The sequence below is a fragment of the Arvicanthis niloticus genome, chromosome 23, assembly GCF_011762505.2.
Source record: "Arvicanthis niloticus isolate mArvNil1 chromosome 23, mArvNil1.pat.X, whole genome shotgun sequence".
Lineage (NCBI taxonomy): Eukaryota > Metazoa > Chordata > Mammalia > Rodentia > Muridae > Arvicanthis > Arvicanthis niloticus.
The window spans coordinates 7,627,192-7,647,105 of NC_133430.1; the positions used below are offsets into that span (position 1 = coordinate 7,627,192).

At 47.4% G+C, this 19,914-nt stretch overlaps 1 protein-coding gene across 5 annotated transcripts in view; it reads right to left on the bottom strand.

The window, feature by feature from the left end:
* Traf3 (TNF receptor associated factor 3) overlaps positions 1-19,914 on the bottom strand; it is a 100,248-nt gene that overhangs the window by 9,891 nt on the left and 70,443 nt on the right. For all 5 annotated transcript variants that reach the window (XM_076921109.1, XM_076921108.1, XM_076921111.1 and 2 more), the window contains 8 exons: positions 19,095-19,353; positions 17,767-17,818; positions 14,501-14,605; positions 13,616-13,783; positions 8,343-8,423; positions 5,751-5,825; positions 4,226-4,318; positions 863-1,003 (listed from right to left, as the gene is read on the bottom strand). In XM_076921109.1, coding sequence (XP_076777224.1) covers positions 863-1,003; positions 4,226-4,318; positions 5,751-5,825; positions 8,343-8,423; positions 13,616-13,783; positions 14,501-14,605; positions 17,767-17,818; positions 19,095-19,336 — 957 coding nt within the window. In that variant the 5' untranslated portion in view covers positions 19,337-19,353. The remainder of the gene's footprint in view (positions 1-862; positions 1,004-4,225; positions 4,319-5,750; positions 5,826-8,342; positions 8,424-13,615; positions 13,784-14,500; positions 14,606-17,766; positions 17,819-19,094; positions 19,354-19,914) is intronic.

Below are 19,914 nucleotides of genomic sequence, written 5' to 3' on the forward strand. Positions count from 1 at the left end.
TCAGAACAGCGCAGTCTGGCTTGATCTTATTTCAGTACTTGGCACACAAGTCCTAGAGCAATGTCTCTCATCAATGTATACTAATAAAAGCAGACTCTACTCTCTCCTTTTCTGCAGTGAGGGGATGGAACCTAGGCCCTTGGACAATCTGGATAAATGTATTACCACTGAGTGACAGCTCATCCAGGACAGATCATCTGAAAATCAAGGTCTTTAAGCTTTACTTCCCTCTAGTGCACTAAAGACACACAGGGGTGTTGGGTCAGCTTCCTAGGCAGGACCATGATGAACCAAGTTGTCTCTGAATATTCACACAAACAAGAGAAGCCCTGGGCCTCTGTCTGCCAGGACTCAGTGAGTGATTCCTGGTGGCAGGCAGGCAGGCAGGCAGGCAGGCAGGCAGCAGGCAGGCAGGCAGGCAGGCGGCAGGCAGGCAGGCAGCAGGCAGGCAGGCAGCAGGCAGCAGGCAGCAGGCAGGCAGGCAGGCAGGCAGGCAGGCAGCAGGCAGGCAGGCAGGCAGGCAGCAGGCAGGCAGGCAACAGGCAGCAGGCAGCAGGCAGCAGGCAGGCAGGCAGCAGGCAGCAGGCAACAGGCAGCAGGCAGCAGGCAGCAGGCAGCAGGCAGGCAGGCAGGCAACAGGCAGCAGGCAGCAGGCAGCAGGCAGGCAGGCAGGCAGCAGGCAGCAGGCAGCAGGCAGGCAGGCAGGCAGCAGGCAGCAGGCAGCAGGCAGCAGGCAGCAGGCAGCAGGCAGGCAGGCAGGCAGGCAGCAGGCAGCAGGCAGCAGGCAGCAGGCAGCAGGCAGGCAGGCAGCAGGCAGCAGGCAGCAGGCAGCAGGCAGGCAGGCAGGCAACAGGCAGCTCACCTGCAGATGAAGGATTTTGGACTCGTTGTTCCGAAGCATCTCCTTTTGTCTCTCGATTTCAATCTCAAAGCTGCATATCTGGTTGTGCAGGCTTTGTATGCTCTTGTTTTTTTCAACACTTTCATTCTGCAGCAAGGAAACCTGAGGGAAAAAAATTCTTCAATTAATTTAACAAAAAGTGGTTTGGTATTAATTAACAATAATGATAGTAATTAAACTTTCACAGTATAAGCCTTCTACTAGCTTCTTAAAAAGAGCCCAGGAGAAAAATCCTTCTACACAAAAAGGGGATTCTGGAGGGCTAGCAGGGAGCCCTGCAAGCTATTCCTGTCTCTCCTGCAGCTGAGGGAGGTCTGTGGCAGGGTCAAGTGAATGTCAGAACAAGGGGCTGGTTTTGAAAGTGCTCACTGTAAACAAACCTTTTACCAGTGTAGATTCTAACTTTTGGCCAGGACACATAATAAAAAACAGTTTTATAGTGTACCCAGCTTGTACAAGCACTGCGTGTACACCAGAAACATGGTCCTTACAGAATCACACCTGCTCTAAAAACACAATGGACTGCATATTTTCTATTTTATTCTTTCTATTTGGTATAAAGTAACAGTAATAAAAAGCTAGTCCCTAGAGGGCATCCCTAGCTGAGACAGGCAGGCACAGCAAGACAAACACTGCCTGTTTCCACACCTGGAACCTAGAAGCTGAGCCCAGAAGCAGAAGGAAGGGGCAGTGGGACCTGAGAGGCGTGGGAGCCATCGCCACGTGAGTTTCGGTTAACGAACTCTTCTTAAGGTTTCCTGGTCAATACAGTGACAACTGCTGCCAACATGCTGACCACACCGAGCTGCTGAGAACAGATTTGGAATGTTCACACCATAGAGACAGTGAGGCAGCATGGGGCCTTTCAACTAGCTTTTAAAACCATTTCCTAACATATGTACCCCATAAAGATGCACAACCACTATTGAAAGATCTTTTAAAAAGCCAATCATAGCCCAATGAATGTGATCTCACACCCTTCAAGGGCCCCGCCCAGTAGGCTATATCCTAGACACAAGAGGGTGACTGGACTGAGGTTACACAGGCGTGAAGAGGCTACACAGGCGTGTGCTCTCACCCTTGGGCCCACCCACTGTCCCCTCAGAAACAGAAAGAGCTTACACCCAGAGAGACCCTGATGCAAAAACTCAGTAAAGTTAGCCAGGTGTGATGACACACACCTTTAGTCCCAGGAATTTGGAGGCAGATGTAAACAGAGTTCAAGGCCAGCCTGGTCTACAAAGTGAATTTCAGGACAGTCAGGGCTACACAGAGAAACCCTGTCTCGAAAATCCAAAAATCAATCAACCAACCAACCAAACCAAACCACCAAACAACCAAAAAGACAAAGAAAACAAACAGAGCAGACCAAACTTGCACGTCTCATAGGCAAACATGCCTTCACTTCCAAGATTATAGCAAAACCAGCTTTCTTCCGGCCCCGTAAGGCCATAAGCTCCTATACTATCAACCTGTAAACTTGTATTAACGTAGAGAGCAGCAGCAGCTTCACAAAGCTCTTCTGCAGTTACTGTCCATCATTCCCATCTGGACATCCAGACTGAGTTCCCAGACCCTTCTTCTTTAAGATTTATTTATTTAATGTAAATAAACACATTGTAGTTGTCTTCAGACATACCTGAAGAAGGCATCAGATCCCATTGCAGAGGGTTGTGAGCCACCATGTGGTTGCTGGGAATTGACCTTTGGAAGAGTAGTCAATGCTCTTAACCACTGAGCCATCTCTCCAGCCCTACCAGACTCTTCTTATCCTCACTCTAAGTGGAGCTACCATTTTAAACAAGAATATCACTGATTCTTCTAAAACTACCAATTTTCCTGCACCAATCAAGTATTGGTTGAGCAGAAGCAATGGACAGGACCATGCACACACACACACCAACTACTCTTAGTTTCCTTCCTTTAGAACTTCCCTTATTTGGACAGTTAGTTTGTACTCAGAGAGCAAAGCCCTGGAGCCCTGCACACGGTTGCCTTCTTCTGGCTCTTGAATGACTGCTGCTGAGGTTGCAGGCGGGTGTGTTCCAGACACACAGCATAACCTAACCATTCCCCACCAGTAAAACTGGGACCTGCTTCCACAGCTTACAGCATCCTTAGCCTCAGTACTTCCTGGGTTGGTGTACTGAGGCCAGCACACACCTCAAGAGCCACTAAACTTCTGTGCTGCCCTGAATAAAACAAGAAACGAAGGAAACAACAACCAAAACAATGACTTATTCTCTTGAGGCAGGTTCTCAGGGAGTCTAGGCTGGCCTTGAACTTGCTATGTAGTTATATGTGACCTTGAACTTCTGATCTTCTCTCCCTCTACTTCAGAAGGACTGGGATTACAGGTATGTGTCCCACCACCTGGTAAAACTAAGTAAAAGGAAGACCCTTTGAGACAAGGTCTCTCTGTGTAGTCCTGTGTCCTAGAACTCCATCTGTGGCCCGCCTGCCTCAGCTTCCCAAGTGCTGGGATTAAATGTATGTCACCGACACACCACTCTTGTCAGCTCTTTTTTTCCCCTTATCAGTTCTTGATACTTTTTTTCTGCTACAAGTTTTTAATCAATGTATACTGAATGTGAGTGAGCCACAGTGAGTGTGAGCTCATAACCATTTCTCCTGTCAGCTCTTGCTTTCTTTGCCTTTCTCTCATGGAAACACGGTCCTGCTGTGGGGTGACCACCTCAGAACAAATGCGGGGACCAGGCGCACTCTGACTGGAAGAACCTGGCTGCAGGCTCTCAGCCCCTCAGGGAGGAGGAACTGTTGGCAGTGGTGCTGTCTATGAAGACAGTCTAGCCGCCAAAAGAACTAACTGCAAACAACGGGGTCTTACAAAAGACATAGCTGTAGATCATGTGACACTAGTCACCAGACACATGGGACTGGCAAACTTGCTCTGTGAGGAGCCAGCCAGTATTTGGGGTTAAGCAGTCCAGCCCAGCCCACCAGTCTCCATGCTGATCAGCAGAAAGCAACCAGAGGTAATTCACCTGTGTGGTGGTCACTTGTCACACAACTATGAAGCTGAGTATGAGAGGATGGAAGTTGGGACAGTCTTTGTCCTGGATCAATGCTTAAGATCACCCATAAAGGAGAGAAAGGAAAGTGGGCATTGCAGGTTGCTTGTAGTTGAACAGGGGCAAACACTTTTACACAGACGTCCAAGATTCTAGAACAGAGCTGACTCTCCTGCCAATCTCTTCATGCTGGCTCTCTCATTTAAAAACCGTTGATAATTACAAAATAGATGCACTCTATAAATAGCTTGAAGCATTATAAACCTGGCAGACGCCAAGAGTCCCTGCCTACCTTCTTCTCCAGGGAGTTGCTCCACTCCTTCAGCAGGTTCACATGCTGTACCGCGGAGCTGGCCTCGTGGGCCTTGATCTGCTGGTTTGTACCCTGCAAGAGCAATGGTGGGTAACTCTAAGCCAGTCATACCACTCAAAGAACAGGAAACCTAGCACACAACTCCAGAAGCAGCTACACAGGAAGGGCTTGTTTATGTGCAGGGATCCCAGGGGCCCTCACCCAGGACCTCCTGGGCCACAGTGCAGGGAGCACACCAAGAACACTGTGGTGCTACAGAGCTAACCTCAAGGTCATGCTTCTCACTAGTGTTTCATACTTGTAAAACCATGGAATTAAACTAGAAATGTATCCTGTTCCTTTACAAGTCATTTTCATGAAGATATAGAAAGAGAATGTTCTGGAACCTGCAGAACACTACAGTGGTCCAATGAACTATGATACAGCATTGTAACCAAAAAGGCACCGCCTCAGCAGGCTGCAGTGCTGAGAAATTTACATACAAAACATAAACACTCTACAGAGTACGTAAGATGCAGACCATTCAAGCCAAGGGCAAGCACAGTCAGTAGTACTTTGCATATTCAAGGAAATAATTAGTATGAGAATATAATTTGTTTTGGTACTAGAAAATTAAGAAATCAGAAAAAGTGTTTTCATGATCTCCAAAACACATACTCTGTACATAGAGTCTGTCTCTGTGTATGCTGATCTGAGCGTGCCTCTGCATCAGCATACATACGCACACACACAGGATGGATGGAGCTACGCACAACAGGACAGGGAGGTGCAGGCGCCTCCTGGACTAACGTTAGCAAGGGAGGACCTCACGCTCACTCTCAGTGGTTCCTCTTCTTGGTAAAAACTATGACAGTGAGTTTCACCATCTCTGTTGTTACGACTCCGTAACAACACGCTGTCAATATGTAAAACTAAGGGCACAACACTTTCCGCGTGACGCATTTTGCCTTTTGGTAGATAAGAATTAGGATATATATTTGAATAAAAACTCAATCTTGACTCACTAGCATTTAAAAAAAAATAGAAAACCAGATATAGGTTTCTGACGATAACGCTGTTTCCCAGGAAGCAGGCTTTCTACAGGCTTTGCTCAGTCAAATCCAACCCTGCAGGCGTCAGAGTCAGCACACACGTGTAAGCAAAGCTTCATGGATACCCATGTGTGACTCTTTTTTGCTAAGGACTGAGAAATGATGTCAAAGCTACATTTAGTTTAACAGCCATGATACTTGGTGACTCCAGCAGATGTCACTGCATTCGCCCTTACTGTCGGAGGAGCTGTCTGCAGGGCACCCATGCTGTCCACCCGAGTCTCAGAACACCCTGGCCTGGCAAGTGAGCACCCACACCAGCTGCACGCGTGTGGCCTTTTGCACTCATGCAGCAGGTGATCTGGTTTCATGACAAAGACTAAAATAGCGAGAACTCAGATGCTGAAGTATTATGAGAACTTGCTTCAATGGCGGACGTCAGTAACTGGGAAGGACAAATGTTAGATACTGACCTGAAAAACGCAGCCATAGCGCTTAAAACTACAGGTGCTGGGGGCATTGACACACTCGGACAAGTGTGCACTCAACTGCAACGGGAAAGAGACGTGAGTTGTGACACAAACGTTTGCATGAAAATGTTCAAACATATCAGGGCACAGAGAGCATCCAGGCTGTGCTGTTAAAAAGGCTGTTTATCAGCTGCAGGTGTGTACGCGTCATCTGCTCGCTGGACTTCAGGCAGTAAAATACAGTTTCATCACAAGTATGCACGTGTACACACCAATATACATAAATACATTTACTGCAACAGTTCTTAAACTTCCAATTTTCTTAAAACGAATTGTTCAAACTGTGACATGCCGTCTGAAGTGCCAGAGTTAAAAAGGGAAAAAAAGAAAAAGAAAAAAGAAAAACAGAATGCACATTTAAAGACTATTAACAAAAACTGTATGAAACACAAAAAAAAAAATCGGAAAGCATTTGGAGTACAACTGGGTCACACACCTACTATACAGTAACAAAAGTAAACCCATTTCCAAAGCAAGCTCACATACGAATAGTAGTAATACTTGGGATGGCTGGAGGCGAGTTACTCCTTCACTGAAGAGCCTTTTTCCTGCACATTCGCAGGCTTATAAGCTTCCAAAGATTTCTGCAGTAAGTCTAACAACAGGAATCTTATGCTGTCTCAACTGACAGAGGGAAGATTAGGAGTGCCTAGAAAATTCTAAGCTATCTTGAAAGAAAACCGCTTCTTGTTTAGCTCCAGGATGCCCCAAGCAAGAGACAAGGGAACTAAGATGGACCTTGAGCCAGCTGTGTCTGCCTGGGCTTGTGATGCTGTGGGCTGGGAAGCCCCTGCCCTCTCAGATGCCTTCTCGCAGCTCACACTCTGCAGTGTCTATGCAGATATGGTGGGTGCAGGTTTGTGTAGTTAGGAATCTTGCTCAGTCTACCAGAACCAGGGCAGTTGTTCTCTCTGCTTGGTGTTTAGGAATGATGCAGACAGGGACCCATTTCCGCCCTGTTCACTGACCCTTCTACAACAGCTCAGGAGAAAGGCAACCTGGAAAAGGGCCCTGCAGCCCTGACCACAACCAGCCATACGGCAAAGTTAGACAGGCAGTTGTAAAGACCAGTGTCCTAGTATCCTTGCAGTTTCCCTGGACTTGGAGGAAGTACTGAGAAGGTCTCACAGGCAGGTCAGCATGGACCCGCACACGGAGACTCTTGTTCACTAAGTTTGTTTAAAGCTTTAAGGTCTGAGAGTCTTTCAGGGCCACTGTTACAATTACAGATGTGACAAGCTAACACTTCTAATGTTACAACCAGGGCACGCTGTTCTGACATGTGCTGTTCTGACATGCGCTGTTCTGACATGTGTTTCCACAGTAAACTCGCTGCCCTACCTCTTCCTAACCTGGTTTTATTATCAGTATACTCGGAGCCCTAGAGAATGTACAGAAGAAATCAATGCACAGCTTAATAGCTCCTTTCACTAGAAACCGAGAAGAATGCAGTCTGAAGTTTTATTTTGAAATAAAAGTAACTTAGAGGTAAATTTTCATCTTACTTCAGAGCTCTGAGCAGACAGAATGGAAGTCACCTCAGCAGTTAAACTCTCCACACATTATTAGAAGGCTCTCCGAGTGTCCCCATGTGGGTCATTTTCTTGTTCTCACAACAGGTCCTCCCGGGGGCACATTTGGAGTCCTGACACTGATCCTACCCAGCTTCTTCCAACTGCCCAGGAGGATGCCCAGGCTTCTGGAGGCAGGCTCCAAAGATCAGAGCAACCATGGCGGTTCCAGGTCAGGTCTCATGTAAAAAAGGTTGGAAATCAGGGCTGGAAAGATGGTTCAGTGGTTAAGAGCACCGACTGGTCTTCCAGAGGTCCTGAGTTCAATTCCCAGCATCCACATGGTGGCTCACAGCCATCTGTAATGGGATCCAATGACCTCTTCTGGTGTGTCTTAAGACAGGTATAGGGTACTCATATAATATGATACATAAATCTAAAAAAAAAATTGGGAATCTCAGTAATTTTCCATATGGATCCATCCATATGGACAGATCAAATGAGACCAATGATAAACATCTACCCATTTTACAGGAGTACCCGGGTAGGGTGTGAAGTGTAGTCACTGGGGCTCCTCCCACATGCCCCTAAGGATGATCTAAGACACAGATGCCTTGCACTCAGAACTTCCTTCCCATCTAGCACTGCCCTGCCCAGGAGGTCAGAATTGTTCTCCAAGGTCTGACATCCTTCTGAGACAATCTCACAGAATCCATTGTTTTGTAGATTTAAAAACAGTGCTTAAAAAAACCCTTAAAGTCCCTCCTTTCCTTACATTTAGATAAAGTAGATAAAGTATTCACATTTTTTTTCAATTCTTAATATTTTCAACCCTGAATTTACCTTTCGTAGCTTTTTGTTTGCTTCTGACTTCACAAACTCCCTGTCAGTTGTCTTTCCTGTTACACACATCACCACAGTCAGTCATGAAGACTCTAGGTGCCTGTAACTTGGAAGACTGCAGCCTACGGGACACAGGACCTAATGTCACAGGGCTCCTGCCTGGGCCCTGGCTGTGCCTTACCTCACTCCTCAGGAGAGTCTGAACGCTGCACTTGTGAGGGCAGGACACCACCACACAGGGACAATCCGTGTCTTCATGTTTCTACAAAGAAAAAGGAAATACTGCAACTCTGGAACTCGAAAGCTTATCCTGGCCAATGCCCATCAGCTCTCTAACATAGAAACAAAGGAAACTTGGTCCACCATTACCATGTGACATTCACACCAGAGCATGACAGAGTCTGGAACCTTGAGACATCAGGGCACAACTGACTCAGAGGGAACTTGTAAAGAATACTGTTGGTCCTCATAGAAGCAGGAGGAGGATGGGGTAGGGGGTTTCTGGGGGCGGGGAATGAGGAAAGGAGATAATATTGGAAATGTAAATAAATAAAATATCCAATTAAAAAAAAAGAATACTGTTGGTGGCATCTGACCACCAGCTTCCTCCAACGCACATCACAGGTCAAGGCCCTATGGACAATGTGGGGTTGGTCAAATGCCCATGATCACTGTGGAGTCTGGACAGGACACCCCTCTAACGTGGGAAAATGGCAGTTTCCTGGTTATGTCCTGAAATCTTACCAAGATTATCTTTAGTACATAAGTATGGATAAAGTTTGGTCTAGGCCCTACTGAAATGGTGTGACTGTTAGCTCTGCACAAGACAGACAGGGATTGCTAATCTCAATGCCAGGAGTATGAGGCAATGTGTAGTCCCTGGGACTCTATAAACAAAGTAAGGGCAAGAACTCTGTCCAGGACATCACACCCAAGGGCCCAAGAAAGCACCACAAGACCCACACTGAAGGCAAGAACAGGAGTGTCAGCCAGCAACTACTGCTGGGTCAGGACGCTCAGCAGTGCTCCAAGGCCCCGGGACACTTTGGAGTCTCAGTAGGTTTTCTAGTTCCTTGGGCCTTGGGTGACATTTGTCTTTAGGTCGATGAAGAGCCGATGGCATTTGCTTTAGCCTCAGTCTAACTAGGCAGGTACAGGGCCAAGACAGTGGCCACACAAAGGAAGTGTTTAACAGAGAACACTGACCTGCGAGGGGACCAGGCTCAATCTCACTGAAATCTTGAAGGCCTGGGATTTCTAGGTATGCGCCCTACATCTGCAGGGCAGCGTCTCAGAGCCTCTCAGAGTACCTGGTGAGTAAGTCCACGCCCATTCCTTACTGACTGGACAGGGAGAACCTAATCGTAGGCCCTCCCAAGGGAGAGCCTGCACAAGGACCCATGGTGGGGTTTGCATGGATCCAGAGTTTCCAAGTACCACAAAGTCAAGGCATTCTGCATGTTTCAGTGGAAAAACCCTAAGAACGTGCCTTGCTTCTCTGATACCTACTACATCTGTAAACCAAGTGTGAGCAGACCACCCTCCCGCGAGCCAAGGCCACAAGGCTACAGAACATCATGGGAGTCTGAAACATGGTAAAGGCATCACAGGGACTTTGTCGGCTCCTGGAACCCATACACTCCCATCTTTGTTCCTGGGCTGGACACTTGCCTGTTCACTCATCAACATAGGTAGAGAGGAGGGAGAAGACCAGAATGGCACTGGTGGAGGTAAGGTAAAGCAGGGAAGGGAGGAGGGGAGGGCATGGGAGGGGGAAGGGGTAGACAGGCTAGGAGGTCAATGCCACTGGAGGAAGGTTTTAAGAGCATCAAAGGACGCACAAGTTTTAAGATAGATTTTGGTGAATTGTTGCCAAATTGCCCTCCAATTACCTGACCCCAGGCTGGAATCCCATCATCACAGGAAAGCATATTCTGCACCTCACCAATTCTACCACGTTCTCTAATCTAGGGCAGTCTAATGGGAGGACACAATGTGGGATCCTGCTGCTCAGACATGCTGAACTGGGGCACTTCTCCGTACTAATCATGAACATTTCTTTTCACTGAATTGCCTGCCCAGGGCTTCTACCCATGAAAGTGACTGACTAGTGTCCTCCTACAACACTGTTCATGCCCATTCAGAACCTATGAATGGGACCTTACTGGGTCTGGTTCTTTGCAGCTGTCATGAATCAGGACAAGGCCCTACATCTCATGACTGGCATCCTTAGAGAGGCAAGGACTTGGGAGCAGCCACCTAAACACAGAGAGAGTAGGAGTGCTATAGTCACGAGTCAAGGGCAATGATAACCAAGAACGTCTAGGAAAGGAAAGGAAAGGAAAGGAAGTATTCTCTCAGGGATGCTGCTGGAAACATGGCCCTGCCAACATCTTGGTTTCTCATTCTATTTTCTTTTAATTTATTTTATTTAGTTAGTGTGTAAGTGTTTTCCTCATATGTATGGCTATGTACCACATGTGTGCCAGGTATCTGTGAAAGTCAGAAGAGGGAGTTACGGATGGCCACAACCTGACATGTGATATTTAGCAACTCTGTGTTGTAACAGCCAAAGGGAAGGATGCGCCACTGAAAACACAGACAAAACCCTGGGCCAAGCATGCATGTGGTATGTGCCTTTAATCCCAGAACCTGGGAAATACAGGCAGATCTCTGTGAGTTTGAGGTCAGCCTGATCTACACAGCAAGTTCCAGGGCAGCTGGGTTACATGAGACTCTGTCACAAACAAAGCAAAACAAAAACTTGATACATTCATAGTGGTTTGTGGGAACATGGGTTACCTAGAAACAGTGTAGCTTTGAATCCCTGCCTCTTGAGTCCGGACTGTAGGTGTACACTCAAGCCTGGCAGGAATACAAATTTGATCACACACGTATGCACACGATCATCCTTTTCCACCTACTTCATGCTTAATCATCAAGTAACCAACCACTAAAGCAATGCAGAATTCTGCATTTCTGTCTTTCAACTCAAGGTTTCATCACATATTTATGTATGCCTAACATACATAACCTCTCAACTGTGGAGTGTGTCATACACTATACAGGCTAGGACCTGTAACACACACTGCATTGCCAGCCAGCAGGACACTACTGACAGTGTCTAGTGCAGGGCCAAACTGCATACAATTCTTGAAGCAAATCGTATTTTAATAAAGTCTGAGAATAAGCCAAATGAAACTCTTCTGTTAGGCATAACAGTATATTAGAGTTTAAAAAAAAAAAAAAAAATCAAAAGATCTGGGCATGCACTCCTGGCACTAAATACAAGGAGAAGAGGCCCAGAGTAAGGCCCAGAGCCTTCCTAGTTCTGTGAAGAAAAGAATGTGCACTGCTCTCCCAGTGTCAGGACTGTGCGGTGTTACTGAGGGGGACATGCAATGATGTGAAATGTGCACACTGGTTAGAACCATTGCTGAGGCTACAGACACACAGCTTACAGGCAGGGCGCTTGCCTAGCCCAGCATGCTCAGTGCTCTGGCTTCAGTCCTCAGTATGGGTGTAAGGGACTAAAAGCTAGAGAAGAATGCAATCCAGGCCTTAATATAGGCAGGTAGTGGTGGCACACACCCACAATCCCAGTACTTAGGAGGCGATGGCAGGAAAACCAGGAGTTCATAGACATCCTCACGTATCTAGTGAAATTAAGACCAGCCTGGGCTTTTTTTACAAGAGCCTATTTCAAAACAGAATGCAAACCAATGGCCGTAGTGACTCCAGCTGCTCAGGAGACCAAGGCAGGATGCCAAATCTAAAGCCAGCTTGACTGAATTGGTGATTTCCAGGACAGTCAGACCCTGTCTTAAAATAAGAAAAATTAAAAAGTGGTCTCTGAGGATGGTCCTGAGTTCAATCCTTAGTAACTCGAATGAAGCAAAAGCGGTAACAAAAGCATCCTAGTGATGCCATCAAAGCTTCTTGCAATGGCTTCCCTCGCGAAGGCCTCCGACATTACAAGGGACAGCCATTTCTGAGGGAACTTCAGGTCTCAAACTGCCTTCCAGTCCAACTTCCTTTCCTCCAATCTGTGTCTGCCAATTAAAAATGCAAATGAGACAAGCCCGGCCTCTTCTCTGATCTTCCGTAGCCCTTGGCATGAGCTGGCTTCCTTATCGGTGTTTTGTACACATTATGGTCACAGTTCTTTTCACACTACAGAAATTTAACTGTGTGCCTGGTTCTTCTTCCTCAGACTGCAGACTGATGATACCATCCAGTTAGCCCCATTGCTGTGAACACGTGGTTAGCCACACACCCTTCTGACTCTTAGAGCCTTGCCTGGTGTTCAGGGGTGGCAACTTACGTGGTATTTAACTGACAGGTTTCAGTTCCTTCTCAAATAAAAATTAATTACTTGACTCTGTACTGCAAAGAACTGATTTCTGCAGAAAGTAAAGCGTATTTCTGACAGCAATACACTAACACTCGCATCCTGCACGGCACTCATTCCCTGAGCGTCTCACTCACTGTAAGTTTGCTACCGGAGACACTGCTCAACTACGACACATTCTAATGCTATTTCCCAAAGGGGAAGACACAGTCCTTAAAAGCTCTCAGTAACTGGGAATGTCTATGGTATTCTATAAGAAAAATATTCTCAGATAATGCACGGCTGGTTGGGAGAGAATGCTGAGATGGTAGAGCAGAACTCATCTCATTTCATGGGGTAGGGACTCTCCTCCACAGTGGCCATGACACGTTCCAAGACAGACACCAGAAACTCAGCCACGGCCCTGTGCCCTAGCTATACTCCAAGAGTCCCCCTGCCCATGACCTCTGCACTGTGTGCTATCAAGAGAGGTCTCTAACCACTCAGCCTCTCAGCTCCCAACTCTGTTAGCACGTCCTAAGTCCCCTCTTAGCAACCCAAAAGCAGTCCATGTCCTGGAATGTCATAGCACACAGCAGGTACACAATCAATGTTTACTCAGTGAGTGACTGTTTTCAAAACTGCTCCTCTACCCTCAGTGTCTCTTTCGTCTTCTACATAGAAGTGATGATTGCAGCGCATGCACAGAGCAGACTGTGCCAAAACAGTGAAGCAGGAGAGCACTGCTATCCCCGTCTCTCTCAGACAGGCAGTGCCTGACACTGCAGGATAGATGAGCCTGCTGTAAGTGATGGCTGTGTCATACAGCTGTGGGAAGATGAGCTCTCCATCAACATTTGAGGCTATTCTTTGGGACAAGTTACAAATTCTACCTTTTTTGAATCATCATTCTTCATTTCTTCGACATCTCAAATGAGTCAATCAAGGCAATGGAAAATGTTAATCATATAAATCAAAATAGGCAAAACAAATACAGCTTTACTCTGAAATAAAGTTAGATGAAAATTGCTATGTAATCCCTCTCCCTTTCTCCTCGTTAGAGCCGTCATCTCTGCACAAGTGCACCTGACTGAGCAGAGGGACAGGGACAGGCAGCAGCGCACCTGCAGTGTGATCATGGGCACTTGGCTCTTGCAGTGATTGCACGTGGCCTCGCGGTATTTACAGGCCTTTTCCACATGATCCCGCAAGTCTTTTCTCAGTACTTTTTCTTTGCAGTCGGCACGAAGACAGGGAAGTTCCTCAAACTGACATTCATTTTTTAGGTGCACCTGTAGAAGAAAGCAAAGTTCTTAACTGGCCGACAGTGTAGTGTGAAATGGCAGACTGTCCCTGCTGTATAAAGAAGCCCGCAGAACACTGTGACCTTGCTCCTGGGAGAGTTCTGTGCAGCAGAGTGGCAAGCACAGAGGCATAGGCTCACCATGTGCACTGTTTGCTCAACACACGAGTTACCATAACTAGGGTGGGAAGTCTCTGATAACAACTATTCTAGCATGATGTGGCTATGCAGACCTGTAATCCCTAGCAGAATGGGTTGAGACATGGAGATGCCTGAACTATATAGCAAGACTCAGTGTCAAAAGGTGTACACAGACAGACACAGACTGATAGACAGACAGACAGACACACACACACAAACCCCTTATTCTAATTCAATTATCCACTCTGAATAAAATATACAAATAAAAAACCGTAAGTTTTATGAAGTTCCATGGTAGAGACAAAGTTCTAAAGTGCCTTGGAAAGTAAAAAACCCAAGTCCAACTTTTTTGTCGGAGTAGTGTAGAGGATAACAGTTCACTGATGCTGTGAAGTGACACTGTGTGTCCCAGGGATTGGACCATTTCCTGCATGGTGCTCTGTTACAGGGTAAACACGGCACTATGGCGCACACAATGCTATGCCGCCATGGCGGGCACACAGTTGGGCGAGGTGAACCAGCGGCCCTCTGAACAGAGACCCCTCTAGTGCCCCTTGGAGCTTACCAGCAGATGTCCCAGGGTCAGCTGCTCCACACACCCTCTGCCTTCATTCCGACAGTAGATCTGAAGGGCCAGAATCTCTCTCTTGCAGCAATTATCCTTAAACACCTGAATTGAAAAGTAGTTAGAGGATTAATACTTCCTAATCTTCACATGCTGCAATTGTGGACAAGGCTAAACCACTCTTAAGGATCCTAAGAGTAACTCTTAAGTGGGCCTCGGAAAGCATTAAGGGCCGTCTTAATTTCCATAAGTAGAATGAAGGCGCTGGCCCCACTAAGAGACACCATTTAACTCAGAAAGCCTTAACCACTGTCTTTTATTAGGTAAGCAAAAGACATTTGGGGTGAAGTCATTTTAGAGCACGATGGTCCTTGAATACTGACACGGCCTCTGGACAAGGTGGGCTTGAGTTCCCAGCCAACAAGGAGCAGATGGCCTGGAGTGCACCGCTTGCCAAAGGACTTGGCAACATGCTGGCAACTCAATACGCTGTTCAAAAAGCTTATTAGAGAATCAGACCAACAGTTGTAGAGATGATGTTTTGGGACAATCTGTAAAACAATTTTGGTTCCCTCTTAGTGTACGCTGCTTTATAACTCGGTTTTTTACCAAAGATTGTTTTTCTTTTTAATTTCCTTTTTCCCTCAGCACTGGAGATGGACTCCCAGGGCCTTGAGCATTCGAGGGAAACATTCCACCACTTAGTCCAAAGGAAGCTTTACATAAATGCTACAAGGATGAGCTGGTACTGAACTATCCTCCTAAAAATGAACACCTGCTTGTCTTTAATTTTATTTTTCTTTAGAAAACAAGCAATCTGCCTCTAACAACAGTCTACATCATCTTAGTCCACAGGCATTTCTGAGACACTCCCGCCTGTCAATACTTAGTCCTTCCTAAAAGTTCAGGCAGAGGCAAAACAAATGGCTGATAAGCTTAAAAACAGAGACACCTCAGTCAGTAAAGTGCATGCTGGGCAAGATCTGAGTTGGGGTGCTGACACCTGCACACACACCACGGGTGGTGGTGTTTGATCCCAGTGCTGAGGAGGGTGCGGGGGTGGGGGATATGATCTGGAGCTTATTGGCCAGCTAGTCTAGCCAATCAGCAAGCTCCAAGGTCAGTGACAGATCCTGTTTCAAAAAGTAAGATGGAAGCTGGTATCTTGGTCTATGCCTTTAATGCCACCACTCAGAAAGCAAAGGCAGAAGAATCAGCCTGTGAGTTTGAGGACAGCCTGGAATGAAACAGATATTTAAAAGGCACTTCAGCTTGCGGCTTTATCATCTTTCTCAGTCACACTTGTCAATTCATGAGAACAAGGGAGGCACACTGCCATTTAAGAAAAGGTGTGGGCTAAGTGACCTGCTTCCTATAACAACTGACTGAAGTCTTCAGCAGCAGATATGCTAGTTTGCTAAGAAAAAGTTTGGAGGACTGGTTAACTCTCCTTACTATCCAGAACAAGTTCTGTTAGATGCCCTTCTTCCCCAGAGCCCAGGGATCAGGGGCACTTGTGGCCAGTAGCCTCACCAGGGCTGCCCTGACCAGCAAGTCCAGCACTTGCAAATGCTTTAGACAGGAAACCCCAGAGCAAGATTCTTAGTGTGGAATTTAATAGCCTGCATTTAAAAACTGTTAGGTTCATTAATCAAAATATTGGAATCACACACAGTTTTATTGATATTTAAATCTTTAAGAATGAGTTGTCTCAAGCTACAAATGTACCTGGAAGGGCTTAGCACTATGTGGGTGGCCATGTGCCAGAGAAAAGGGGAGTGATCGGATTCTTCTGGAAGAAGCTAGGGGAGGCCTCAGGGGTACCCACTCTAAGTGTGCCAGTGCTGACAGCCATGTGGGGAGACGGCAGCTGATCTCACTCACTGTCTAAGCTCTTCAAGACACTGTAAAGAGGAGCAGGAACAAGTGCAAACGTCCCCTTCCCACAGGCATGTCTGAGGTAAAGCTAGTGTCACAGCTGAGTATAGGCTGTATGAGACAGAGAGCTACAGGACAGCAGTGACTCAGCCACAGACACCACTGCCGTAACAGGCACCTCAGCACTTCTCACAGGTCTGGACTCTTCACTCGACTTCCCACGGGGTGAACAGGTCAGACTGTTATGGGCAAAGCAGGTGGCTGGAGGACAGCGAGCCTTGCAGGAGTCATGGCTGAAGACTGACAATGGGTTTGCCATTTCCTCTACATCCAGTCTGCCCAGGTGCTCACATAGTGCATGTTGGGCCTTGAAGCCTGCTGCACCAGTGTCAAAACTAAGAGCTGAGCACTGTGGGACGTGCCTGCAATCCTAGGAGGCTGAGGCCGGAGGGCTGTTGTGAGTTTCAGGACAGTCTGGGCTACACAGGAAGATCCAATCTCAAAAATCAAAACAAACAAAGGAAAAACCAAGGGACTTGCCATGTGTGGAGGCAGAGGCAGAAGCAGAGGCAGGCAGATCTCTGTGATTCCAAGGCCAGTCAGAGCTACACAGTGAAACCCTGTCTCACACTAACACACAAGGGACTGGAGAGCTACCTTAGTAAGTGCTGTGCTTACCTAGAACACCCAAAGCCTGAGCCATATCCTCAGCACTGCAAATACGAGATGTGGGAGCGTGTACCTGTGATCCTGGGCCTTGGGAGACAGAGACAGAAGGACCTTGGCTACTGGATGAGTTCAAGGCTAGCCTGAGCTAGACTCCCACTCTCACCACCCTACAGAATAACTGTTTTTGAGAAAAGGTCTCTATTATGTAGCCCTGGCTGTCCTGGATCTCGATACATAGACCAGGCTGGCCTCCAATTCCCAGAGATCCACCTGTCTCTGCCTCTTGAGTACTGGGATTAAAGGTGTGCAACACCATGCCCAGCTTAATTTTAAAAAGTAAAATAAAACTGAATTTTAATGCATTGTACAAAAGTTATGAATAACAAGGTTGCTCAGAGGGTAAAATATTTTCTGTGCAAACCTGGCAACCTGAATTTGATCCCTAGAACCACTTAAAGGAAGAAGGAGAGAACTCTACAAGTTTGCACTCTGACCTCTACATGAACATCATGGCACACATGTACCTTCTCCCAATAACAAATCAAGTAAAAATTTAAACTGAATTCCACAGCACCAATTGCAAGCTATGTGAAATGTATTAGCCACCTAAAAAGCCCAGCATGGTGGCACACCTCTGTACCTAGAGGCTGTGGAAAAAAAGATCCATTAAGTTTGGGTACACCTCTGTCTGAAGAAAAGAAATGAATGGGTAAGCATACCTTGTCTTTGATGATGCTCTCTTGACATGCTGTGCATTTTGGACTGGAGGAGCTGAAGGAAACAGAGTATGTTAGAGCAGGGGTCAGGTCCCCATTCCGGGCTCACAGCACAGAGCACTGTCCACTGTAGTCAGGCCTGCTCTAGCTTGCAACAACAGGCAGGGCTCCAGGATGCTACTGAAAACCGAGTTTAAAAAGTAATCCACAGGAGAAAAAGAACAGAACTTTATGGGCCTCTCCTGAGCTCAAGTGGTTTCCAGGTCGTGTTCCATAGGAATTGGGGGCTGAGCCTACTGTGTCATCAGCAAGTTCAACCTGGGTCCTTTCACCCTCAGCAAAACCGAGTGGGCTGTGCGGGACAAGTGAGTGGGTATGATGAGGGTTGGGGTGCTCAGGGGCCTGGCTACTGGGCTCCGCCTTGGTCTCAGGTACCCAGGTGTGAGTGACCAGATGGGCAAAGGAACTGGCTGGCCTTCTCAAGCTAATGTGTCCTGAGGGTCCTGATGGTACAGTGTGTCCTGTAGCGATCCGAGGGCCAAGCACGATGCTGGCAAACACACAAAGCCGCATGATGGAGCTCTTCCGTGGCAGACTCAACGTCCGTCCTCCAGCTCCCAACTTGTCCTTGTGATTTTACTACGGCAACTCACTAGACTCGTGAGCTTCTAGGGTCTCAGTCTCGGTCCCCCAGATCTCTGTGTACCTGCTAGGCAAGCATGCAGACTTACCACCTGCTCTGTTCTGCATGTGACCCTGACCTTCCTCTACCCTGGCCCAGGAGCACCCTTCAATTTTAAGGACTCAGGATCATTTGATATCATCACCATAAAACATAAGCTTCTTGCGCAGAATACAGCAATGCAGATGGGGGACACAGAAGCTCTGTGGACAGAGTGCTAATGCCACTGAGGAGACTTCAGGGGAGAAGCCTGGGCAGGTGGGACGTGAGGCATGCAGGGCAAGGTCTCAGAAACTCAGGCATGACATGTGCCTGAGTTGCCCTAAAGGTTCTCCTATGCTGGACTGAAAATCATTCAGTCTTGGAAGAAACAGGTGAAGAGGGGTTCAGCCCCTGGCCAGGCAGTGTGAGGAGGGGTTCAGCCCCTGGCCAGGCAGTGTGAGGAGGGGTTCAGCCCCTGGCCAGGCAGTGTGAGGAGGGGTTCAGTCCTGGCCAGGCAGTGTGAGGAGGGGTTCAGCCCCTGGCCAGGCAGTGTGAGGAGGGGTTCAGCCCCTGGCCAGGCAGTGTGAGGAGGGGTTCAGTCCTGGCCAGGCAGTGTGAGGAGGGGTTCAGTCCTGGCCAGGCAGTGTGGCCTGTGGGCAGCACCCACCTGAGCAGGGCGGCCATGCAGCTCTCACAGAAGCGGTGCCCGCACTCCGTCTGCTTTGGGTTGCACAGCACCAGGCGGCACTTCTCGCACTTGTACTTGTCCTCCACCGTCTTCACAAACTTCTCCTTGTAGCCTCCTTGCTCCGGCACGAGCACCGGCCCTGCGCCGCGATCAGGCTGCAACTTTAGGGGTGGGTTAGGCTGCAGTGTACCGGCAGCATCTATCTTTTTGCTTGACTCCATCTTAGACAAGAGAAATTCTGCCAAGAGAAAGGTAATGAGACGTGTAAGTCATCCCCTGAACCCTTGAAGAGGCCCAACACACATGGCTGAGACACACCTGGGCCGAGGCCTGTGCTCTCGGGATTTAAACGGGGCACCAGGACCCTGCCCAGCCTTAATCTGCCATGGAATAAGACATGACCAAGTGACCTCCTTCCTTTTACTTTATCCAGATCGTACTGGTAACACTGCCATTCAAAATACTTCCTGAAAAAGTATTCTTCCTGAAAAAATATACTTAGTAAATTGTGTTTGCAAGGTTCTTTAAAATACACAGAATATTTTTCTTCCTTTTTTTTTAATTTAAATTTTTTTATTTATATGAATATGCTGTAGCTATCTCCAGACACACACCAGAAGAGGGCATTGGATTCCATTACAGATGGTTGTGAACCACCATGTGGTTTCTGGGAATTGAACTCAGGACCTCCCAAAGAGCAGTCAGTGCTCTTAACCGCTGAGACATCTCTCTAGCTGCAGAGTATTTTTCTGTGTCAAAACTTCATTGCAGCTGGGCAGTGGTGGCGCACGCCTTTAAT